A 26,717-nucleotide genomic window follows, 5' to 3' on the forward strand; every position below is an offset into this window, starting at 1 on the left:
AGGCCCATGCTGCAGACCCAGAAACCATTTCTCAGGGCCCTAAGGGTGTTGCAGCTGCCTCTGCCAAAACCCCCTTACACGCTGAAAGAGAATCAAGAGCATTAGAGAGATGGGGTAAAAAGGTTTATACATCTGCTACTCTTTCTCCCAGGGCTTTAAACTGTCAATTTCACATGATACAGTACCAGGAATATTTGTTAGATCAGCTGAATAAAAAGCTTTCCTCTCCTGAACCTTTAGACCGTAAGTCCCTTCAGGATTTGGTACACAACTCTCAGCAGGTCAGTAATCATTTCTTAAAATGTGGCTATGATGCACTGGAGGCTTCATTTAGATCAGCTATGACTGGAGCAGTGATTCGAAGGCATGCCTGGCTAAAAGAGCAATCCTTGCCAGACCATGTTAAGTCTAAACTCCTAGATGCCCCTATGGAGCAACAAAGTTTATTTGGCTCCCCTGTACAGGAGGTTCTAAAGAAAGTGGAAGAAAAAGCAAAATCTGTGCAAACAGTCAAGGATTTTCTGCAGGTCCAACCTCCGAGGTTCAGCAGAAATTGACCTTCAAAGAACTGGTCCTTTCCAGACACCTCCAGAGCACAGAGAGGCAGAAATAGACGCCCAAGAGGCAGAGGTCAATCAAGGGGTGCCTACAGGGGTAGTCAGTGGCAACCTGCCAACCAGAGGAGTACCGCCACAGCTGCGACTGCAACCACTTCCACAGGACAGACACAATGACTTGGCTCCAATTCCGCCTACCAGGGAACAACTGGAAGCACCCTTGGGCGGAAAGCTAGCTTTATTTTCAAAAAACTGGCATTGCATTACAGGAGACAAATGGACTTTGCAAACAATAGACAAAGGCTACAGGTTTCACTTCCATACTTTACCAAAAAAGAGAGGAATGCCAAACCTTCCACCAAGCCAGAAGTCAGAGGCTCTAAAACAAATCATCAACTTACTAAGGATGAGAGCAATAGAAAAAGTACCATCTATGGAACAAGGCCAAGGATTTTACTCCAGACTATTCCTTGTACCAAGAAAAGAAACTCAATGGAGGCCTATTCTCGACTTGTCCGCATTGAACACATATCTCATTGTACCAAAATTCAAGATGCTGACCCTACAGCAACTTCTTCCCATGTTGGGCAAGGAGTCTTGGCTGGTGACTCTAGATCTCAAGGAGGCATACCTGCACGTCCCTATACGACCAGATTGCAGAAGACACCTCAGATTTCTTGCAGGATCAGAGCATTATCAATTCTCAGCATTGCCCTTTGGCTTATCTACTGCCCAGAGTATTCACGAAATGCCTGGCATCAGTAATTGCACATTGCAGGCTTCAGGGAATTCAAATCTACCCATACCTGGACGACTGCCTAATACAAGCGGACAACAAGACAAAAATAATAAAGGATTTGGCCTATGTCATACAACTGCTGCAAGCCTTGGGATACACAGTCAACATACAGAAGTCAAGACTAGTGCCATCCCAAAGGATAACATTTTTGGGTGCAGAACTGGACACAATAACTCAGATGGCTTTTCTCACAGAAGAAAAGCCAAAGCAACTACCAGTCTACTTCATGGCATTGACAAGACAAACTCAGCTTACTGCAAGAAAAGTCCTGCAGGCCCTGGGTTACATGGCATCCTGCATAATCTTGATCCCACATGCCAGGCTGCATATGAGAAAATTGCAATGGTACCTAAGGAATGTATTGTCTCAACACCGACACAGTCTAGAAACCATGATACCAATCATTCCATGCCTGAAAAAAGAATTCCTGTGGTGGGCTCAGGCCTGCCAGACCAACAGAGGGTTGCCTTTTCACAAACCACAACCAAGGCAGACCATCACCACGGACGCCTCAGACCTAGGCTGGGGGGCACACATGGAAGACAAGTGTATCCAAGGCCTATGGTCCCAAGACCAGCTGAATCTACACATAAATCTAAAGGAGATGCTGGCAGTGAAGCATGCAATCGAGGCATTCAAATCATTCCTCCAGCAATGACACCTGCTGATAAGGACGGACAATACCACAGTCATGTGGTACATCAACAAACGGGGAGGCACGCATTCCTACCCTCTATGCCGGATGGCAATGGACCTGTGGAACCTAGGCCTGAATCTCAACATTCAACTGCAGGCCAGATTCGTACCAGGAAAAGAGAATTCACTAGCAGACAGCTTAAGCAGAACTACCACGGATGCTCACGAATGGATGCTGCATCCAGACATCTTCAAAACCATAACAAAGAAATGGGGAATGCCAGCGATAGACCTGTTCGCCTCCCCACTCAACCACCAACTGAAGAAATTCTGCACAAGAGAATGCCACCCACAAGCCTGGAGGGTGGACTCCCTTTCTTTCAGCTGGAAGGCCCTGACAGTTTATGCTTTTCCACCTCTCCCATTGATGTACAAAGTTCTACTGAAGATCAGGGAGGAACAGCCAAAGGTAATTCTGATAGCTCCAGACTGGCCAAGGCAGCATTGGTACCCGCTACTGAGAAGCATGTCTTGGACGAACTCATGGCCTCTACCTCTATGGCCTTTACTTCTAACGCAGAACTACAAGACCCTGCATCCAAACTTGAAAACGCTGCAGCTAACTGCCTGGAAAATTGCATAAAACAAAACCATCCTGTTTCCTGTTTTATCTCAGAGGGTCAAGGACATTATCCTGGAGGCTCGCAGACCCTCCACAAGGAAAACATACTCAGCCAAATGGAAGAGATTCCTCATTTGGAGTGCATCAAAGGGAACAAATGTCACACTGGCAAACCTAGCACACATCCTAGAATACTTAGCAGAACTGTTCCACAATGGCCTGTCCTATTCTTCCATTAAGATTCATGCTTCAGCAATTTCAGCAGTGTACAACATGGATCCTCCTATCTTCTCTCACCCTCTCCTCAGACAATTTTTAAGAGGGATCAAAAATGTAAAACCTCCAAGGAAACCACCTCTGCCTGCATGGGATCTCAATTTTGTGCTGGAAAAATTAACACTTCCCCCTTTTGAACCAGCAGCATCAGCAGACTTACAGTTCTTATCTTGGAAAACTGCCTTCCTTCTAGCAATCACTTCAGCAAGAAGGGTATCCGAGTTACAGGCATTAATGGCAGTGCAGCCTTTCCTTATCTTTCACCAGGATAGAGAGTCTCTGAGAACCAATCCTACTTTCATGCCAAAGGTGGTATCCTTGAACCAAGCTATTCATTTACCTACGTTCTTCCCTAACCCACAGAACAGGGGGGAAAAACTACTGCACACCTTGGATGTACACAGACAACTGCGCTACTATCTGGACAGAACTAAGAACAGCAGAAAAACTGACCAGCTTCTGGTAGCATATGCAACAGGAGTGCAAGGAAAAGCAATTTCCAAACAGACAATTTCAAAATGGATAGGAAATTGCATTCGATTCTGCTACTCTTTTCATGGAAAGACAACTCCTGAAAATATCAGGCCTCACTCCACAAGAGCTACAGCCACCACTACAGCTTTCCTATGAGGAGTGGCTACCAAAGACATTTTAGAAGCTGCTACTTGGAGCTCCGTGCATACATTTGCCAAGCATTACAATCTTCCATTATACTCCAGATCCCGAGCAGGTTTTGCAACTGCAGTTTTACAAGGGATCTTAACTACACCATCATTATCTTAGTGCCTCCTCCCCCAGTTTGGCTATGGTATTCTACCCATATGTTATGACTGCAGATGCATCCTTGAAGGACATAGTACAGTTTTGTACCTACCATAAATGTAGATGTCCGATAGGTATGCATCTGCAGTCAGGATTACCCACCCTCCTTCCCCTCTGTGGTATTCCTAGGGTACTTACTCCTTTCTTAGCTAGCTGGGGGAATCTATTATGGTGTATTTGTTTGTATGTATATATGTATATATACTGTTTGATTCTACTGTTTGGAATTTTCTACTTTTATCCAAATTTAGCCTTCCTAGAGGGCACCTGGCATCTGGGGCAAGAAACACTGAGGAAAATGGCGTCGGCTGATGCCTTTATACCCCAGGAGCTATGACGTCGGGTGAAGTGCGACAGCCGAGGCCAGACCCAGACTTTGGAATCCGGCCGACCGAAGGGCTGCCTGAGGCAGGACAACCCATATGTTATGACTGCAGATGCATACCTATCGGACATCTACATTTATGGTAGGTACAAAACTGTACTTTCTATTGCAGTCCATGTGGATGTAAATGACCGGAGACCTACCTCAATGGACTATATGAAAGAGATATGGATCACTCAATGTGTGCCACAGACAGGTACAAGCCTTCCAGTTTGGAGCATTCAACTTTCACCAAAGGAGATGCCGCATCTGGTGTCACTCCAAGGGAATCCAATGTGTGTCAGCATGAGAGGACATGGTAAATGGATCACATTGCTTTGTCAAAGATGGTCTGTACCTACCCCCCAGGGCTATCAGATATGGCTAAAATTTTATCCACCCCCCTTTGGGCCTTTTTTATGCAATGTCAAGATAACTACCAACATAACAAAACCTCAAAGCAACCTTAAGAGGTTACTGCTCAATGCTCGGAGCCTTAACAAGAAACTTCGCATCCTACAACCTCTCCTCACTCTGGAGAGTGCAGACTTCTGTGCTGTCACAGAGACTTGATTTAAAGCCACAAAAAGTACTCTAGTAGTGAAAGGTTACAGTTCTTTCTACACATTTAGACCAACAGCAACACAGACAGGGGCTAGAGGTGGAGGTGTCTTGACTTACAGTAGCAACAAATACAACTCCACAAATAGGACAAAATAGTCATTATTGGTGACACTACCTCCACCAAGAGAGCAGTCACCAGCAGAGTACCCCAGGGCTCTGTTTGGCCTGCTCGTGTTTAGCATCTACTTCTTGGAAGTAAAGGCCGCTTGCTCACAAAGTTTGCAGATGACTAAAATGGGAGTCATCATAGATTCACCCTATGACAGCAACATCCTACAAGAGGATCCAACACAAACAAATGACTGGTGGCAAAGCCAGAGCTTAAAACTAAAAGCAAAGAAATGCATTATAGTGCCCTTTGGGAAATCGTCCACCCAAATGAAGTGCTCCATCGATTAAACACCTCTAAGAGTTCACCCAATAGTTAAGGATCTGGGAACATATGAAGACAGTAATCTGGCCTTTGAACAATAAGTTGTCAAGATAGTAAGAAAATCATTCTGTCACCTAGATCATAAGCAATGGTATAGCATCTAAATCCAGGGAAGTTGCAGTGCCACGCTACTCAGCCCTTATTAGACCCATCAAAGAGTACAGTGCCCCTTTGACATGTACCTAACCAGGCACTTGCAACAATTGAAATACCCTCAAATGTTCTGCACCAGGAGGATCCCTATGGTATGAATACAGTGTCCTACACAGATTGCCTTAAGGCCCCCATCTCTGTCATCTACAGGTTACAGAGAGGAAATTTATGTCCAGCATACAAGGCATCTTTACATCCAGCTCTAATGGATCTCTTGCACTTCTGTAAAACAAACAGCTCCAGAAACTGTAGACACAAGGACATGAACTTAGTCTCTAGCATGTTCTATGTCACAGGCAGATGGGTCTCAAAGGATCCCTGTGCTATAGAATAAGCTCCATGAAGAGATGGCTACATGAAGCAGAGTTCAACTGACCCTAAATCACTAATTCATCCTGGTCTGGCCCAACAAGTCTCTGATGGACAGAAGTAGACAGTAAGTAAATTAATCCCCAGCTAACATACACACCCCCATAACCCTCAACTACCTCTTTTCTGACATACCCAACCATACATGTGCCCAAGGAACTCTCTCATAAAACTGGGTTGGGTTACATAGCTAGACTTGTAAAGACCCTGGTGGTGGTTATTAGCTTAGTATAACCTATGAACAAAGTGCAACAAAACTCACTTCAATAAAGACATTTTGCACCAAGGTGACGATAACACCAAGAGTGTTCATGTGCAACAGACAAAAATCAACAAATTAGCACTAACCACTGTAATCTTAGAAGAGCTACAATATAAAGAAACATCAAATAAATGAAAAACTAATGTGCATTAAACAAAATAATAAAAAAAATGCTTTCACTCAAGGGTTCATCAAATCACTGATAAAAACAAGCATCCAAGAAATCAACTAGGTTTCAGATGTCCTCATCTATACTGCCAGACCTGAATAATTCAGCAATGCAAGTTCCCTGCAGACTTACCTTCATAATCAATACAACCATTTGCATCTTCAAGGCCAGCCAACAGAGCCTCCACCTCGTCTTCTCTCATCTTCTCACCTGCAGTGACACAACGTGTAACAAATTTACTATGACAGCTGTTAAACATGTTCATGTTGTGTAAACCTCAGAAAAATCAATCACTGAATCTTAGACAATGAAAAGTTACTTGCAGAAGACTATAACCCCCTAGTTTCCAAGTCCTGGTTTTACTTGCCAGTGTGAAGAAAGGTCTAAAATGCACTTCTAGCTACAAAAATCAAAACACACACACAATCTCTTTATATAAAATGTACACACCCAACCACCACCCCATCTCTCTTTATACAAAGTGTACACACATAACCACCTAATCTCGTTATACAAAATGTACACACACCCACCTAATCTCGTTATACAAAATGGCCACCCCTATATTGTTATACAAAATGGCCACCCACCCTTTCTTGTTATACAAAATGGCCACCCACCAACCCTCTCTTTATACAAAATGTACACACAAAGACACACACACAAACTATATGCAACTTTTGTGCTTTTATATCTAGGGCATATGAACATGTTAACATATCAAACCACAAAGCCAAACCAGGGAGTCTACCCTTTTGAGCACACAAACCCTTCTATAGTGCAAACTGAAAAAAATCAGTCAGTGACTTCAAAGTCACATATCTTTTAGTTATGTACTTACCATAACTTTAGATGTTTGGGATCCATCTCGCCTACATTCTGTACTGATGGGCTCGGAGCCGATCCCTCGGCTCCGACTCGGCACGCTTATGCTATAGAGCGAGGCCTCTTATTGGCTGAGCTATTTTTTTATCCCAGGATGCACCACCACTAATCCCCCAGATCTTGTTTGTCCGCATTCATGCACACATGCACAACTTGTTTATATAACATTGTTAGATGTTTCAAGATGAAACAGGATTCTGACCTTCTGATATCATCTGATCTCCAATGAAGGGGGAAGGAGGGTGGGTTATTAGGAATGTAGGCGAGATGGATCCCAAACATCTAAAGTTATGGTAAGTACATAACTAAAAGATTTATGTGATCCTATCTCGCCTACATTCTGTACTGATGGGACAGCGTCCCTAGCACCTAAATCCTGGGTGGCTCATTGGAAAACACTCCTGAGCACTCTGGAACCAAATGAAGCTCGTCCTCTAGATGCCACATCCAATTTGTAGTGGGAAATGAAAGTGTGCGGGGAAGACCATGTAGCCGCAGCACAAATGTCACTAATGGCAAGCTTAGAATGAAATGCTATCAAGTAGCCATAGCCCTTGTAGAATGAGCTTTGACAGAGGTGGTAAGCTCTTTGTTAGAATAGGAATAAGCTTGAGTAATACAGTCCCTGATCCATTTGGCAATAGTGACCTTTGTAACAGCTTTGCCCAATTTATTGTCTGCAAAGGATACAAACAACTGATCTGTTTTCCTTGTTTGTTTGGTCCTGTCTAAATAAAAACGCAACTGCCTGTGGACATCTAATGTGTGGAATATGAATTCCGCTTTGTTAGAATATTTTGGAAAAAAGACTGGAAGTTCTAACGATTGTTGTAGGCAGAAACTGGAACAAACTTTAGGGACAAAGGTAGGATTTGGCCTGAGAGATACTCTGTCTTTGTGAAAAACCAAGTATGGGGGTTTTACAGACAAAGCTTGAAGCTCTGAAATTCTTCTGGCAGAAGTAATTGCCACCAGAAAAGCAGTCTTCCACGAAAGAAATTTTAGATCACATGTAGCTGCCGGTTCGAAGGGGGAGGAAGTTAAGGCGCGTAACACCACATCGAGATCCCATGGAGGAGCAGGATGAGAAATTGGAGGTCTTAAAAGCGCAGCACCTTTCAAGAAGGTCTTGCACAATCTGTTGCTCATTAAAAGGTGGGTTTATAGATTCGTGAAAATTGGAAATAGCTGCCAATTGAACCTTGATGGTAGAGACTGAAGAACCTTGATTGAAAAGAGAAGTCAAAAATTTTAGTACTTCTGCCACGGGAATAGTGATGGGATCCAGGCCCCGGAGTTGAACCCAAATAGCAAATCTTTTCCATTTGCTAGAATACAGTTTCTTTGTAGCGGACTTATGGGCCGAAGATAATATGTGTACAACCTCTGGATCCAATGTATGACTCCTGACTATAGTCAGAAGAGGAGGAGCCAAGCAGTCAATCTTAAGGTGTGCAGGGACTGGTGAAATAGTCCCGACTGATGAACCAAAAGGTCTGGGATCTGATCCAGGAACCATGGACCTTCCAGAGCATATTTCTGAAGATAGGGGAACCATACTTGACGAGGCCAGTAAGGAGCAACTAAGATCATTTTGCTCCCCAAGAGAGATGCCTTTTGGATCACCCTGGGAAGGAGAGGAACTGGGGGGAAGGCATAAAGCAAGCCGGTGGGCCAAGGACGGGCTAGTGCATCCATGGGGCTCTTCCCCGGAGCCGGGGTTAGGGAGAAGAATTTTTTGCACTTCGCATTTAGTGGAGTTGCGAAGAGGTCGCAATACGGAACTCCCCATCTGCTGAAAATCTGACTCGCAACTGTCATGTTCAGAGACCATTCATGAGGAGAGAGGATGGTTCTGCTCAGTCTGTCGGCTATCACATTGGACTTGCCCGGGATATGAGTAGCCACTAGAAAGCGTTTGGTCGAGACTGCCCATTCCCAGACTCTCATGGCCTCTCTGCAAAGAGGATAGGATCTGGTCCCTCCCTGTTTGTTCAGGTACCAGACAACTGACATGTGAACGGCAATTACGCCCTGAGGGAGGTAATCGTGAAGGGCTTGGAGGGACAGAAGCACCGCCCTCATTTCTAGGATGTTGATATGAAGTAGGGTCTCTTCTGGGTGCCATTTGCCTTGGACTGACCTGCCCAGGGAATGCCCCCCCCCCCCATCTGGGAGGCATCCGTGGTCAAAGTGGCCGCAGGAGGAGGTAGAACAAAGGGTCGTCCCTGATCCAAATTGGAGGGCACTAGCCACCAGCGAAGGTCCCGTTTGCATGTTTCCGTGATCCATATGAGGTGACAGAGGGAGTTCCTGAAAGGACCACTGAGCTGAAAGGAGCCACTGGAGAATTCTCATGTGCAACCTTGCCAAGGGGACTAGAAGAACCGTGGTGGACATGGATCCTAATAGCTGCAGGACCATTCTGGCTGGGGCTTTGGACCTGGGAAGTAAGGCTCAAACTTGAGTCTGTATGGTTTGTATTCTGTCTGTAGGTAGATAGACCCGCATTTGGTTCGAGTATCTCTACCCCTATGAATCTTATTCGTTGAGATGGCAGCAACACAGACTTTGGCCAATTGAAGGTAATTCCAAGGGAATTGCCCAGTGATATAGTGGCTTGTAGGCTCCGCAGTAGTAGATGCTTGGAGGCGGCAGTTAGGAGCCAGTCGTCTAGATACGGAAACACCTGGAATCCTAGACTTCTCAGGTGAGCAGTCACGACTGCCAAGCACTTGGTGAACACCCTGGGGGCTGTGGTGAGACCAAAGGGCAGCGCCCGGAACTGAAAATGACTGCCTCCTAGGCTGAAGCACAGATGTCTCCTGGACGCTTGATGTACCATGATATGGTAATAAGCGTCCTTGAGATCTATGGAGCACATTCAAACACCTTTCTCCAGCAATGGGAGAATGGTTTGTAGGGTGACCATTCGGAACTTGGACTTTCTGACTGAACGGTTTAGAATGCTGAGGTCCAAAATGGGCCTCAAGTCCCCGGTCTTTTTTGGCACCAAAAAGAATCTTGAGTAAGTCCCTAATCCGATCTGGTCTGCGGGGACCGGTTGGATGACTCCTTTTTGCAGCAGCTTTGAAACTTCTGAGGCTGAAGTATCCCGTTGACTGGGTGGCGGGTCCGGGATTTTTTTGGACTGAGGTGGGGAGTGAGAGAAAGGGATGGTGTAACCTCCGGCGATAATTCAAAGCACCCATCGGTCCTGAGTGATACCTTCTCAGGCTTTCAGGTGCTTCGAAAAATGACCCCCGACTGGCTCCGGAGCTGCACAGTCGGGCAATCCCTCAGGGACTGTGAAAAGCTGAAGAGCCACGAAAGGACTCGCGGTCTCCAGTGTTGCAAGGGCCTCTGCCGCCTCTGGGACTGCGTCTTCCTGAAGAATTTCCCCCTCCCCTGCCTCTGGAAGGGGGATCATCCTGCTGAGAGGGGTAAGGCTTCCGAGATCTACGGAACCACATTTTCCCTCCTCTTTTAGCCTTGGGATAAGGCCGAATGGGAGTGGAAAATCGTGCCCCTACGGCAGAGTCTTACCCTCCTGTTTGCAGCGGGTCAGTGTGTCCTTTACCTTGGGTCCAAACAGGGAGGACCCATCAAAGAGGACGTCGGCAAAGGAAGACTTAAAGGCCTCCGCGAAATGACACAGGCGGAGCCAGGCTTGTCTCCGTAGAGCATTGCCTGTACCAGACGCTCTACTCGCCCCTTCGGCCGCATAAGAAATGAGCCTCATGGATGAGTTCGAAATGGACGACAATGTAGCCAGTTGAGAGCCAACAGTCTGGGCCAGCTCCTCAGGCAGGTTACCCAAGAGGGTATCGGAAAGTTCTTTAATCAGATCCCTCTGAAATCTAGTAAAGTGCGTAAGGTAGTTAAAGGACCTTAATGTAAAGGCCGCTGAACTTAGGGTGCGCTTTCCGTACCAATCCATGCTCCTAGACTCCTTATTAGGAGGATGGACGGACGTCGAAGCCTCTGCTACATCTTGCTGGGTAGCAGATGCCACCACCAAAGCATCTACAGCCACACCTTTGGTTAGAAACTTTTTTTCAGGGGGTGCCGAGAGGAACTTATTCGGATGAGCAGGCACCGGTTCCACAGAGTCTGGGTGTTCCCACGCCCTTCGACAGATCAAATCCAAGAGCTCGTTGAAGGGCGGAGACACCCAGGAGGCGGAGGGCTGAGCCCCGAAGGCCTTAAGGAACACCGACTCATCAGCAGAAGGGGGTTTGGACTGCCAGCCGCCTCGTTGTTTAAGGGCTTCCAGGATGTTTGAAAGGAGACATCATCCGAGGACGACTTAGGGGACCCCTCTGCATCATCGAGATCAGTGTCTGATGTAAGAGACTCATCAGGGGAGTCAACGTGCTTCCTCTTGCACGATCTTTTCCTGGGGGGTTCTTCCGAAGAAGCTTCAGAAGGACCTCCGGGGGGGGCACCCCAGTGGGGGTAACAGGCCCCGGGGCTCCGCTGTCTAAGGACAGGGGAACTGCCAAAGACCCAGTCTCGGTATGCAGGGAAGGAGCTGGGGAGACCGTGGAGGTAGCCAAAGATGATTTGGCTAACGCACTCCTCATAGCCCTGAAGGCGGGACCACCAGAATCCTGGGAGGGTCCCACCTCAGTGGCCACGACAGTAGACGGCACTCCCGCCGCCGACGCACCAAGAGGGAGACTTGGGACCGAAAACATCAATCCCGAAGCATCCCCCCCGGGGCCGACGGAAGAAGTCCGCGTACCGAACTCCGACCCAAGAGCCGGAGTTGGAGTAGGGGTCGGGCCAGACCCTAAACCCTCCACCGGTTCCACCAGCACCGGCTCCAACGGTGCCGAGGCTGTTGGAGGAGGAACCATAGTAGGGAGGTGGACCATCGGCTCCAAAGCCGAATGGGCTGGAGCCGAAACTAGCTTTTGGAACACCGGAGACTGGAAGAGTCTTAGGAGCACCCTGTCGATGTCCGACTCAGACATCTTGGATGATCTGGACGATATCGATCGGGTCCGAACAGATTTCTCCATCGGCTCCAAAGGACTAGGGGACCGGCTCCAAATGGATTCTATAATTATCGGCTCCGAGGGAGATCTCAAGGTAATTTCCCTCGGTGCCGACGAGGACTTCGGCTCCGAAGGGGAAGAGTCTGAGCCAGCAACCCTCATCGGCTCCAATATCAGTGGAGCCGATGAAGGTGACCCGCCTCTCGATGCCCCACTCCTCGGCTCCGAAACCAGAGGGGTCGAGACTGGAGGCATCGAGGCAGACCGTTCCGCCCTCGGCTCCGAAGTCCGTGGAGCCGATGGAGAAGTCTTTTTTGGTTTTAGGTTTTTTGGCAGTCGGTTCTGGTCGGAGTCGACGCTTTCTTCTTTTTTGAAGGAGAAGGAGAGGAAGATAAAGCCTCCTCGAAGGATGGCTTAATTAACCCCTTAAGGATTAATTTGTTTTTCCTCTCCTGGAGGACCCTTGATGAGAAGGCGTGACACACTCTACATGATTCTTGTAGGTGCTTGGCGCCCAAGCAATAGACGCACGAGGAGTGGTCGTCCATTATGGACATCTTATAACCACACCTCGTGCACTTTTTAAACCCGGAGGGTCTATGCTCTTTGGACATAACTAATTTAGAAAACAGTAAACCTGTCTAAAGAGAAATACAACAAAACTTAATAGTTTAAGAACAACAACAAAAAGAATAAAGTTTTGTTTTTTTTTTTTGTTTTTTTTATGTACACAATACAGTTGAACAAACCACACAGAAAGAGAGAGTCAAGACCCTCTAACTTAAACGGGTACTTGACCCACGAAAGAAACACTAAAAAAGCAACAGGGGAAGTAACTAAAACGGGAAACCTTCCCTGACGAAAAACACGAATTTCTCAACAGAACTGTTCAATACACACTCGTATGACAACAATAGCTGTTAAAACAGCTTTTTGGTTCAAAGCAAGCAAATTTCTGACAGGAAAAAGCCTAAATAAATAGTACTTAGCCCAGCCAAGTTGAGACCACGTCTAAGCTTGTAAGTGGCAAACGAGATCTGGGGGATTAGTGGTGGTGCATCCTGGGATAAAAAAATAGCTCAGCCAATAAGAGGCCTCGCTCTATAGCATAAGCGTGCCGAGTCGGAGCCGAGGGATCGGCTCCGAGCCCATCAGTACAGAATGTAGGCGAGATAGGATCACATAACATCCTATATTAATAAAAACACAGCCAACCAAGAACATAATTATTTTACATACACACACTGTGTTGCCTACTGGCAATCCAATGCACCTGAACTAATACAAAACAGCCATTACATATTTTCATGTATCTAAATACCAAACACCCAAATACCAGACTACATACCCTTTGTTAGAAGTTCTATTCTAATCTAAAACTTCAACAGAATTTAAAAGACCATTTTATGTTTGGGGTGGGGGTTGCCACCCATCCTTTACTTAAACTTAGTTGCAGTTGTGCAGCTGTAAGTACAGCAAAAGTACAGTTATGTACACTTACCATAATGTAGAGGAGTGTATTCACTGCTATAGTCATCACATTTGGGTTGATTCCCAAAGTTAAGGAAGGGTGGAGGTAGATAAAGAAGCATTAGGACAGGCAATCAGGCCCTGTAAGACTGCTGTGGCAAATCCAGCTCTGGATTTAGAAAAGATAGGCAAGTGGTAATGCTTGCTGAAAGTGTGTACAGAGCTCCTGGTTGCAGCTTCCAGGATGTCCTTGGTAGGGACTCCTCTGAGAAATGCAGTAGAGGTAGATGCAGCCCTAGTGGAATGTGTTCTGATCCCCTGTGGGGTAGGTTTTCCATGGTGCTTGTAGCAGAAATGGATGCAGTGCGATATCCATTTAGATATGGTTTGCTTAGAAATGGCCTTCCCCTCTGCCCCTGCAGCAAAGCTGACTAGCAGCAGAGTCAGATTTTCTGAGAGGCTTAGTCCTGTCCAAATAGAATCTAAGCTGTCTGTGCACATCTAGAGAATGCAGTATCCTTTCCCCTTTATTTTGAGGATTAGGGAAAAAAGTAGGCAAATGAATTGACTGGTTTAAACCCACACTAGACACCAACTTGGGCATAAAAGATGGGTTCGTCCTGAGGAAAACCCTGTCCGCATGGAAGATAATGAAGGGTTCCACTGCCATAAGGGTCTGCAGTTCAGACATTCTTCTTGCTGAAGTGATGGCTAGAAGTAAAGTTGTTTTCCATGACAGGAATTTCAACTCTGGTGTAGTAGCTGGTTCGAAGGGGTGTGTGTGTGTGTGTGTGTGTGTGTGTGTGTGTGTGTGTGTGTGTGTAAGTTTTTCCAATACAAAGTTAAGGTCCCAAGCTGGAGTGGGAGCTCTCCTGGGGGGGGGTCTTAAATTTTTGGCCCCACTAAGGAACTGTTTTACCAGAGGATGAGAGAATAGGGGTGGGCTCAGTATTATAATGAGCTGAGATGGTATAGGCCCTTGTGGAGCATTTCTGTTAAGTAATCTAGTATACGAGGTAAGCTGGGCACAGTTGTGCCCATCCCTTGAAAATGGCTCCAGGAACAGCATCTTTTCCACTTTTCTGAATAGGATTTTCTAGTACTAGGCCTCCTTGCCTCAAGAATGACATCCAGCACCTGCTTACTGAGGGATGTTAGAGGCGAGTTCAGGGGATTAGCCAGGTTGCAAGGTTCAGGGTCTGAAGCTGAGGGTGCAGAATTTGGTCCCCCTGCTGGGACAGCAGTGAAGGGGTCTGAGGCAGGTGCCGTGGTTGTAGCACGATCAGACTGCGCAAAAAGAGTATATGAGTACTGGTGTGGCCAGTCTGGTGCAATTAGGATCGTCCTTGGCATATCCTGTTTGATCTTTAGTAGAACCTTCAAGAGGAGAGGCAGAGGGGGAAAGGCATAGACTGAGAGGCTTTCCCAGGAAAAGGACAGGGCATCCACCGTCCAAGCTTGGCTGTTGGGAGTTCTGGTGCAGTATTTGTTCAACTGATAGTTCTGAAGGGAAGCAAACAGGTCCACCTCTGGTGTCCCCCCATCTGTTCCCCAAAAGCTTGAATATTTTGGGTTCCAGTTTCCATTCGTGTGGGTCCATGAGATTTCTGCTCAAGTCTGCTAGTGAATTTAGTTTGCCTGGCAGGAAATGAGCTTGTAGGTGAACTTGGTTTCTCAAGGCTGTGTTCCACATTGCCATGGCTAGTCTGCAGAGTGGGTAGGAATGTGTTCCGCCCCTGCTTGTTTATGTACTACACAAAACTGTGGTGTTGACTGTCTTTACCAATAGTTGTCCTGGAAGAATAAGGCCTTTGAAGGCTGTCAGACCATTCTGTACAGCTAACATTTCTTTTTGATTGATATGCAAGTGCATCTGCTTTGGGTTCCATTTGCCCTGAATGTACTGCCCTGCCATGTGAGCCCCCCCATGCATACTCTGATGCGTCTGTTAGGGTTTGGGCAGCAGGGGGTAGAGTCCCTTGTTGTGGTTGCAGGCCTCTGCCCACCAAAGGAACTCTGCCATTAGCCACGGATCAATAGAAATTGTTTCCAGGTCCTGAGAATGTTGACACCATAGACTTTTAGGTACCATTGAAGTTTCCTCATATGCAGTCTTGCATATGGAATTAACAGAATGCAAGAGGCCATGAACCCCAGAGCTTCCAGATAGCTGGGTTTTTGTGGCCAATAGGTTGAAATAAGCTGTCAAATAAGTTTGTTTCTCTGGAGTGAGAAATGCCATCTGGGAAGTTGTGTCCAAGCTTGCTCCCAGGAATACAAATCTGTTGGCAGGGTACTAGGTGCAATTTCTTTTTGTTGATGGTGTACCCCAGTGAAGTTAGAAGTCTCTTTACAAATGCCAGGTGCTGTAGTAGCAAGTCCTGGTTTTTCGACTGAATCAGGCAATCGTCCAAGTATGGGTAAATCTGAATACTTCTCTGCCTGCAAAAAGCAATGGCTGGAGCTAGGCACTTTGTGAATACCCTGGGGGCAGTAGATAAGCCAAAGGGAAGTGCTCCAAGGTTGCCAGTCAGGCATCCTTGGCTAGCATAGGAAGCAGCTGTTGGAGAGTTAGCATTTTGAATTTTGGAACCTCCAGAAAGGTGTTGAGAATAGATAAATCCAGTATAGGAGGCCATGAGTTTTCTTTTCTGGGAACCAGGAACAGTCTTGAATAAAAGCCTAGTCTCCTTTGTTCTGCTGGGACGAGTTGAATAGACTTGATGCTGAGGAAAGAAAGTACTTGCTTTTGGGCCTCCACCCACTGGTTTGGGGGGAGGTCTGGCCATCCACTTAGGGTTGGGAGTGAGTGGAAATGGAATCTGTATCCTAGGGAAACAATGTTTAAAACCCATTTGCCTTGGGTAATGTATTCCCAATTTTTTGCATGCAGGGCAAATTTTCCTCCTAAAGGAGCAAGTACTTGAGCAAGGCTTGCGGAAGTTAAGGATAAGTCATTGTGCAAGTTTACCATAGGGGGGTGGCTTACTACTCCCTGTTTTGGATGTGGGAGCACCCCACAGCTTAGATCTGTGCATAACCTGAGACCGAAGTCTTGGGGGGGGGGGGGTCTGCTGCCCCTGGATTTGGACTGAGAAGGCCTGGAAAGGACCAGTTCTTTGAAGGCCAATGCCTACTGAATCTGGGTGGCTATACTTGTAAGAAATCTTTAACAGTTTGCATAGATTTAGCTTTCTCCTCCATCCTTTTGAGAACTTCTGCTTTATTGCCAAATAGGCGCTCTTGGTTTAAGGGTGCATACAGTAATTTTGCTTTGACATGATCTGGCAAGTTTTGTTCCTTAAGCCAAGCATGCCTTCTAAGAACAGACCCAGTGACAGCAGCCCTACAAGATGCTTCTAAAGCATCAAAACCACACTGTAAAGTGTGTTTACCAACTTGGTCAGCAGAATGCATCAGCTCTTGTAAATCTGTGTTCTGCAGAGTCAGGAATCAACACCATTTTCTGTTTAATTAGCCCCATAATATGCTGCTGATACTTATATGAAATTCGGAATTTAAAGCCCTGATGGCCTGAGTAGCAGAGGTGTACACCTTCTTACCCAATCTGTCTAAAGCCCTGAAGGGGTAGGACTCCTGGCAGTAGCAGCCTTAATGCCTTTTGGTCCTTGGGAAAATGGTCTCTGGATCCGTAGTAGGATTCTTGAAAAGGAATTTGCAAGAGTCAGGTACTCTATATTACCAGTCAGGTTTCCTGGGAGCTGGATGCAAAGTATCTGGGGTAAGGCTGGATTCCAAGAAAATATCATCTACAATCTCCAGAACAGTAGGGATAGCTAGAGGCCTGTGCTGAGGCAGTAACTCCCAGAGTCTCTTTTTGGATGAAGAGTAGTCCTGGCTTTCCCAACGGAAACGCTCCCCAAGGGTATGCAGGGTTTCACCAAAAGAAAAACCTTCTGGAGGGGAAGCATAGGGAATGGAATACCATGCATCAGAATCCTCATAAGTAGATAAGGGTATGTCCTGGTAGTCAGAAGGAACAGAGGTATCAGATTCCTGATCAGAAGAATCAGAAGGAAAATCAGTTCTAGGTCTCTTTGAGGGGGAAGGCTGGCTTCCCCTAATTAAGGTAATAAGGTCTTCAGTCATTATAATCATTTGTTTTTGAGGCCTGAGAATGCGGTTTGGTCGGTTTCCTAGGCGTAGTGCGAACTTCAGGCCTGAGAAATTCGGTATTTTTGTCTTGAAACTAAGTACTCTGTTTAATATGAAAATCGGTAGGCCTGAATACACCCATAGAAGCCGGTGCCTGCACAGCGGCTCCAGACCCATCCAAGGTAGAGACATCCGCAGGTTCCACAGTCGAAGAAGCATCTCGTGGCATACCGGACTCCGAATGGGTCTGAGTAGAGGCCTGCGAATCTGTAAAAGAGGGTATCAGGGGCTGTGAAAGCTCCCGAGTACCAGCGGACTGGCGACTAGCTTAACGGTAGTATAGTCGGCAGTTTTGGACCTATGTGGTCAGTCTCAGTCTTTATCCTTACGCTTTTTCGGAAAATCGGTAGTCGGATGGCTTACAGACGCCATTTCGGAGCACTGAGATCGAGAGTGAAAGTATCTAGCTACAAAAATTGCCTGACAGATGGTTCAGGCGTTGAACAAGGCACAAGACTGACATCGAGGGACGTTGTGGTCTGGGCCTAAACAGGTGATGCATTAAGAATGAAAATCTTTATGACGCATTTGCTTTCCACAGCCAAGACAATTATTAATTTTTTCTGACATCGGTTAGAGCAAGAAAAAAAGGATCCCCAACGGGTACTTATCTTTTAGAAGACTTCAGGTCTGAAATTCGAAAACGAAAATTTCAGGAGTCGGCTGACCGGCACTTGCAAACTGCTTCTGCTTCGGGCACCGCACGGCAAGAAAGACTGATGTAATGGCGTCAGCTGCATGTTTTATACCAGACGTCCTGATATCATGGAAGAAGCGACAGCATCCGACGCAGAAATCCCAAGACTGGTATTCAGGCCGACAGAGCTACCTACAGGCAGATAACCTAAATGTGATGACTGCAACAGTGAAACACGAAGAACATAATTTTCTACACATACTCTGCTCCACCACAATTGAGTAAAATACAATACTAAAGTAAATCGGGTAAAGCACTACTCAACAAAAGCAACAGTCAATGAAACACAAACTGCTACAAACCCTTTGTCAGACTGGAAAGTCAAACCAGCAAGGCTCCCACATTTTATATAACTTCATTTATAACACATACTTGTCTACAGAAAGATAGAAATGTGCAGATATACTGCTGCTAACCTTACTACAAAGTTATAAAAATGTTGAACTTCACTTAGATGCACGATTACCAAATTACACCCTTAACAGACACAAAGTGAATGGGAGGTGGACTGCATATAAGGTGATAGTGAGCATCATCATGCCCAGGACCACACAAATTATCAGTCAGTAATAAGCATTAGCACTTACCAAGAGAAGTTAGGACATGACGGACTTCAGATGATGTAATTTTGCCATTCCCTTCCTTGTCAAAGACTCTGAAGCCATCTGTGATCTCTTCAACTGTACTTTGATCCCTGTTCTTGTTAACAGTTTGCAAAATGGGAAGAAACTGTTCGAAACTCAGGAACTTGGTATTCATTTCTGTGTCGGTCCAGGAAAGAAAAATGCATACACAAAAAGAAAGGATAAAATGAATCAAGCAGTGAGTGAGAGACACCTACAAATTATATATGCATACATCTTAGATTATATTAGATTAGATTACAAGTAAAGAGCTCTAAACCCAGTTATTTTCTTGGAAACAAACTGGTAAATCACAGATTTGTAACACAATGCACAAAATAAACAGAGCACCCCCTCAAAAAGTTGTCCAAACTGAAATTTTGGTATATTTATGTAGATGAAGCTCTAGGGAAAGAAAAACTCTACAGAGACTATGTATGAATACAAAATGAGCCTATAATAAAATGATTTTTCAAAACATCCACAAGGCTACAAAAGCTAATTTAAAAAAGCAAAACAGTGAAAGTTTTCCCCAGCATATTACTCCAGAGATGCACCGATTACAGCAAAATCCTTGACAATGACAACCATGGCAGCCGTAAGAACATGACGACAGTTTAGAGACCGGGATAACAGTTGCATGAAGTACAGTTAAACTACTTTACACAAAGGCACAAAAAGAGTGTTAACATTTATAAATAGTGCCACAGCAACTTTACAAAGACACAAAATGCCATTAGCAATGTATTCCAAGCAGACACCACAAATGCAGCAAATATTACTCTGCATGCCTCAAGCACTAATAGAGCTTATTACAGGCATTTTAATGTCCAAATGTGACAGCTAAGTAAGGAAGGGAGAGACAGCTGGCAAACGAACAACAGGGATTCTCATGGCTTCAAGACAGAATTTAACACAAAGTAATTTCCTATATCATGATGTACGAGGACAGTAAAGGAGGCAGGATACTGTGATGCACTGCTAGGAAAGAACTGACTGCATCATTCTCTCCCTGTATACAGCACTTCAAAGTCACATATCCTATGCCCAGTTCTTTCCATTGTGATTGTAAAATTAGAGGCCACAGGTGCAGACATTTATAGGTTGTCAGGACAGGCTGTGGATAAAAAGGGACTAGAGTCTCGCCAAAAAAAAAAAGGATATATTTTCATTTTTTTGCTGAAATCCAACAGTTAAATATTAATATTCTGCAGCCTTTATGTAAATTTATGCTGACCAACAATACCTGCCCATTTTCTTCTCATGCAAAAAAATGACATCAGTACTTTTGCTGCTCACTAATCCAATTACACCATGAACAATTTTTAACACTGCACATCTATACACTAAATTACATTTTCCAGTGAACCCAATTCTGCTACAATCTGCCCTTAAACCACAATATCTGGTAGCCAGGTGTTTGCTAGATTCAGATGTTAAACAGAAATTGCAGCCCAAGTTATGTGAAACATATGCAAGTCAAACACACACATGCAGAGCCAACCAATTCACCTGAAAGAGCACGAGTGGTATTGGTACTCTCTATTCTCATGATGGTCTGGTTTGACTGTGGCTAACTGCACAGAAGGATAGCACACACAGGTAATAAAATTACATGACAAAGTAATCAAATCAGAGTAGTGGATCTGAACAGACATGATTTACTGTGTGAGCAGGCCGAGTTAGTTTTCAGTTATGCTTTTGGAGCAGATATTTTCTCTTCTACACCTACATGACAACACTGCACAGAAACATAACGGCAATACAAGATGGGAAAGGTTATTTAAAAACTGGGATGGCCAAATCCAGAGTACCATGAAAGTCAAACTCTTCAGGAAAATAAACCTACACTTGAAGGAAAAAATTCAGCTATGTATTTTTTTTCACTGTTAAACACCGGTACATGGTATGTGAATGAATGCAAGGGTGCAACCAGGTCAGGCATACTCCTTGTACTCAACTCAATCTTGAAGCTTTAAAAGATTTGAAAGCTGTCCAAGTGGACTGATATGAACGGCAAGACAAGAATGAGAACTGGCATTTATTCCTACTACCAACCAAGAATAAAGTACAGTTGTATAAGTGAACTTACCAGAACAGTAGATGTTTGACCACTGCTGCAGTAGCCTTAGCTATACAGGTTATATCCTGCGTAGGATATAACAGCCGGCCAGCTTCCAGAGCCTAAGAGCTGAAGAAAAACAGCAATCTGGAAGCCACGCCCTTCAGAACTTTCATGACAACTGAAAGAGGAAGGCTAGAGCCCTTGAAGAGTCAATGTTGGGTAATGAAAAATATCAATGTCCTAACCCTGGTAATAAAAATCACACCAACAAGGAGAATGGAAGGAGGGAGTGACTACTACAGCAATAATCATTCAAAACAACTGTTATTGTGAACTTAATTCCACAGGTGTACTATGTTCATTATTTGATCAGTACTGCAGCAGCCTAAGCTATATGGGTAGAGTACCAAAGCTAATAAAGTTTATGAACAGAAAGGATGAGGGTCCAGGCAATCGCTCAGAAGGGTCCTGCAAAGCCTGCTTTAGATCTGGAAAAAGTAGTCTAGCTTCTAATGGTTTGTAAAGTTGCTGCCTCAAATTCTTTTAGTCTCCACACCCTTCCAAAAAGCCACTGAAGCCAAGGCCCTAGTAGGATGTGCAACCCAGTCTAGAACTGACGTACTACAGTAAGAACAACAGAGATAGAATGGGCCAACAACTTAGGAAAAAAGTCTATGACATTGGTGGACCTTTCTTACCTTCATAAGAAATGAATAACTAATCAGAATTTCTGAACGTTTTAGTTGTGTTAAGATGCGTTTGTCTCTGGACATCCAGAATATGACGAAGCCCTTCTAAGAGCACATGGAGAAGGATGGTTTTGCTTCAAGTAAATGGATGCCTCCAAGATGCCCTACCTTTGGGGAAAACGAGACAAGGATGACTCGCCAGGACAGCGTGCAACTTAGACTTCTTGAAAAAGTTTTGAATAGTTTTCCAAGACAAGGGACAAAAACTACCATTTTAGTGGGATTTATTCTCCATCAAAATTTCTTTCCCATGTTAAAAACCTCAAATCAGCCTTAAGACCCGTTTCAAATGGAGCAAGAGTTAAATTTTTCCAAAGCCAAATGCAAGATCCAAAGGAAGAGCTAAAAAAAGTTTTCTAGGTGGATGGATATGCAGAATCTTTCAAAAGAATATCGACATGGGAATGCAATGAAGGGGGTGGGGGGAGAATCCATGGGCAGACATAATGAAATGTTTAACAAATGAACCTTGACAAAGGAGTAAGAAAGGCCAGAGAACAACTACTCACAAATATTGCAGAACCAGAGAAACTTTTAAAATGGTCCTGGCTCTTAGTATGGCACAATCTAGAAAATCTTTTCCATTTGCTAAAGCAGGTTTCTTTGCCTCCTTTAATAACTGATGCAAGTCCTCAGAAAATATGTGCCTAAAAGGTATTCAGCATCATCATCCAGGCAGTTAGTTGACATTTTCAAGTTGGTGTATGTGACGACCGTGCCCTGGCCCAGCAATCAAGGAGCCTCAATCCTCACCACTAACACCAGGGAGGTCATCTCATAGAAGAGGAAAGGATAACTAACACAGAGTAAAGTACAATTTCCCTTAAGTGCACATAGAGATCATAGTCATTCTGGGGCTGGTTGCTCCCTTGCTCACCAGGTCCCTAATCAGACTCCCCCCCCCCCCACTGGCACAGCTATAGGGTCCAGGTCTCAGCCCAACTGGGCAAGCTAAAACCTCCAGTACCCTCTGTCTAACCAGTACATCGTGTCCCTGCCAAGTAGCTGTCAACACACACACTTTGAGTTAAGTATTTATACAACTTCGCAGACACTCCTGGGAAAGGCTGACCGATTCTCCAACTGTGCCCCTTTACCCAGACTATACAGTAGTAATAACTGCCACCACCCAGTTAATAGTATCAGCTACTAAAAGACCCTTAAAGGGTGTCCAATTACTGTGCAGTATTAAAATCCAATGGTACTATGACTAAACAGTCTCACGGCTTAATCTGGAGTGACTCAGACAGTAAACTCTATAAATATGCAATGTATTCTAGAACTTATCTCTACACAAAGCAGACAGGTAGAATGTTTTAAAAATATTTAATAATAAATAATTAAGACACAAAAGACAAAACTACTACACCACAGGGATATCCAAGAGTTCAGAGATCACACAAACTTAAAATAATATCATAGGAAAGATCTGATTACACAGAAAAATACTTATTTCTAATCTTTAGCTAATCTTAAGAGAAAACACAGTGCTACAATCCTACTTACATACATAAAGAGCATAAGCAGTGCTGGGTTAGATATCCAAGATCAAAATGCTCCAAGTCTCTCTCTGAGACGCAGTTTATAAAACATCACTAACAAACATGTCTCTGGGTTCTCCCCAGATTACATCATGTTGACACTTAGGTTTTCCCAGCATTCATATTGCATCATCTTGACACCTGCTCTGAGTTCCCAGGCCAATAGAAAATGCATTATTTAGCAAGCTAACACCTGCACAGGAGAATACAACACTAAAAGGCATTTCACATATACACACTAGCAATTAGTCCTTAGTTAACACAATAGACAGAATGTCTTCAGCCAGCCTGACCGGAACCAACTTTAAAGATCAAAGAAGGTCATAAAATCATTTCAATTTCAAAAGACACATTTGAAAGGCTTGACTTAGTTTTTCTTTACAGCAAGGGGGCAATGTTGTAACAATCTTGAAGTTCACATTTTACAGTGTTTTTCTTTCATTTAAGAACACACACCTGTACTTTACATTTACTTATACAAATGATAGAATTGTGTATTAAATTCTATTTGACTAGGCTGGCAGCCTTCGTCACTCTCCCCCCAATCGTCACATCGTGCAAACAACCCTAGTCTTGTATAAGTAGGTCCAGGATGCGAGAAAGTTTGTAGAAGTTGTCCTTGGCCATTTCCAAAACAGCACTGTTGGCAGAGACAGAAGGGTAGGTCCAGGATGCGAGAAAGTTTGTAGAAGTTGTCCTTGGCCATTTCCAAAACAGCACTGTTGGCAGAGACAGAAGGGAAGCACCACAATGACATTTGGAGAGTCCTTCTGAATCTTTAGAGGGACCCTGGATATCCATAGAAAGGCATACAGGAATATTCATGTCAGAGCCCTGGAACAGAACTTTGCCAATAGTCTGTTGTGAATGGTGGTGGTGACTAGATCTCTGTCAGAGGTGCTCCCTACACCTGATCAAATCTGAGTAAACCCAAATTCAGTTTCTATTTGTGAGGATCTGTCCTGGCCCTGCTCAGACTATGTGCTACAATGTTTCACTCCAATAGAATGCAAGATGCCTATTGAGTGAGACTGTGCTGAAAAGCTATATCACAAGCTACCATAACCAATCTGTATTGGGGTGGGGAGGATAAGATCTGGACCCCTCCATGTATGTACCACATCACTGTGTTGTCTAAGTAACTTCTAGAGGTCCTGGGAACCCACAGATTGAGGGAGAGGAGTGCAGTTATAACATCTCTCATCTTTGTTTTGGTCTGTCCTTTGTGTCCCAATGACCCTGTACCTTACCCCCAAAGACAGCTCCCCAAGCAGTAAAGTTGGAGGTATTTGTTACAGACTGTATACGAGCAGAAAGGGAGAGTGAGAGACTTAGATTCAGATAAAAACAGCTTTCCACCAAAGCAGTTAAATTTTTCCAAACTGCAAAATCAGAATTTTAAGAACCAGGGATGTTGATATTGGGACCATATGGATTTTAAGTAATATCTTTTGCATGAAGAGTGACTACAGGAATCATGGCAATAAGATGCCATGAATCCTAGTATCCTGACAAATTCTGAGAAACTCCCTTGCTGAAGTTCTGGATGGAGTGGAATGTCTCTGAAATAGATCTACATCTTCCTGTGGAAGGAAATTTTTTTTGAGCCAAGAATCTAGACAGACATCACAGGCATACAATCCTGTGGGAGGAAGTAGAGACTTTTGAATGTTCTTCTGGACACCCAATCTACAAAGGATCTCTTACCCAAGTGAGAGATTCCCGACACTTTTGAAAGAGATTCTGTAACGATAAGCAAGTTGTCAAAATAAGGAAAAGTGATCTTTTCAATAAGCTACCACTGGTGCTAAACAGCTTCTGATCACAAATGGAGGAGGAGGGGATAACTCAGAAGGGTAATGCAGAGAGCGGACAGCAAAAAACTGACACAGCTTAAAAGCTGAGACTATAGGAATACAAAGCTTTTTTTTAAATCCAGAGAAAGAAAGAAACCTGAAATGGAAAGTAACAGGCAAGATTGAGAAGGGATAGCATTTTTAACTTTTGGACTTTAACAGGACTGGAGTCCATGAGGCTTTTTTCTTTAGTACCAGAAACACCGAATAAAAACCTTTCCCTGTGAAGGAAAGAGGAACAGGTTTTATACCACCTTCAAAGTCAGCAGATGCTGACTGACAGTAGTGGAGTGGGAGGATTTAATGAGTATGGAGGAAGAATTCTTTCATCGTCAAGGAAATATGACAGGTTCTACTACCCCTGGAGTTAGCAGACGTTGAAGGACATAAGGGCAAAAAAGAAGTTTGATCTGGTGGAAGAAGAAGAGACTGCCACTGCCATACATGCCCCACTGATCACTCTCAAAACCCATTTGTTTGTTATTTAATGGGCGGACAATTATAATTCAAACTAGAAGAGACTACAATTAGAGCAAATGAATTAGAAAAAAAAAATAATTCAAACTAGAAGAGACTACAATTGGAGCAAATGAATTGGAAAATATTTAAATTAAAACCACGTGCGTTTGAAACAATAAATAAGGCTTTGATATTAATAAGCAATTATATTCAAAAGATTCTACTAATTCTAAACATATAAATATTCTATTATAAAAAAATTGGTCTTCTCCAATACGTTGATTCCATTGATATAGTAGAAAGCCTTTATAATAATTTTCTAAGATAGGGAAATAAATTCCTAGGTTGGTATGCTTTTTAGGTCTAAAACTGAAATTGATAGATACTTTAATAAATTAATTTTAACTCCGTTTCAGTGAAGAATATAGTTAGACATATTGATGATTAATATGTTTATACCTGAAAAAAAAATCAGTTCATTAAAGATTTCTGATCAGCTAGAAATGTATGATCCCATTAAAAGAAAAAGAATCATTACCAGTTTTATATTTGATATTAAACTGAAAGACGCAGAGGCAGGGCTAGCCACCTGATGGTATAAACCTTAGCTCTAGAAGATTGCCACTGTTGAAGTGACACCTTGACCCCCATGTGCAAAAATGGAAAAAAAAGTGTTTGAGGATGGATGGATTACACTAAAAGGCTGAAATAAATTCAAGATACTGGAATTTCGTATTTTTTAGAGTAATTAATTTTTTTTCGGATTCAGACAAAAGTCTGATGTTACTATCAGTCGCTAAATCACACATTCTCCTTTTTGAAATGTGTAGCACTGATGTTCACTGGGAAGGGGAAGATGATAAACCTTAGGATTTTGTTTTTGGTGACTTGCAGTATGTGGGTTTGTGGTAAAAGTAGGGCATTTAATGGTAGGCAACATTCTAATCTTAGCAAAATAATAATATAGTTTGCTAGGACCTCCAAAAGTCACTCTCCATGGCCTACTGATCAGTGGCATAGCTAGAGATCGTGCCGCCCTTCCCCCCTCACAAAATCATGCATGAATGGGCCCCCCAAAAACAGCCCTCTCCCCTGCAGGCATTCCAA

The 26,717-nt window shown here is 44.1% G+C and overlaps 1 protein-coding gene across 1 annotated transcript in view; it reads right to left on the reverse strand.

Annotated features, from left to right (window-relative positions):
- LOC122811712 (myosin light polypeptide 6-like) overlaps positions 1-26,717 on the reverse strand; it is a 179,236-nt gene that overhangs the window by 82,042 nt on the left and 70,477 nt on the right. Inside the window, exons 4-5 of the mRNA XM_044083738.1 lie at positions 18,905-19,078; positions 6,219-6,296 (exon numbers count right to left, since the gene is read on the reverse strand). Coding sequence (XP_043939673.1) covers positions 6,219-6,296; positions 18,905-19,078 — 252 coding nt within the window. The remainder of the gene's footprint in view (positions 1-6,218; positions 6,297-18,904; positions 19,079-26,717) is intronic.

This window comes from Protopterus annectens, chromosome 9.part0, assembly GCF_019279795.1.
Source record: "Protopterus annectens isolate FY-2018-M chromosome 9.part0, PAN1.0, whole genome shotgun sequence".
NCBI lineage: Eukaryota > Metazoa > Chordata > Ceratodontiformes > Protopteridae > Protopterus > Protopterus annectens.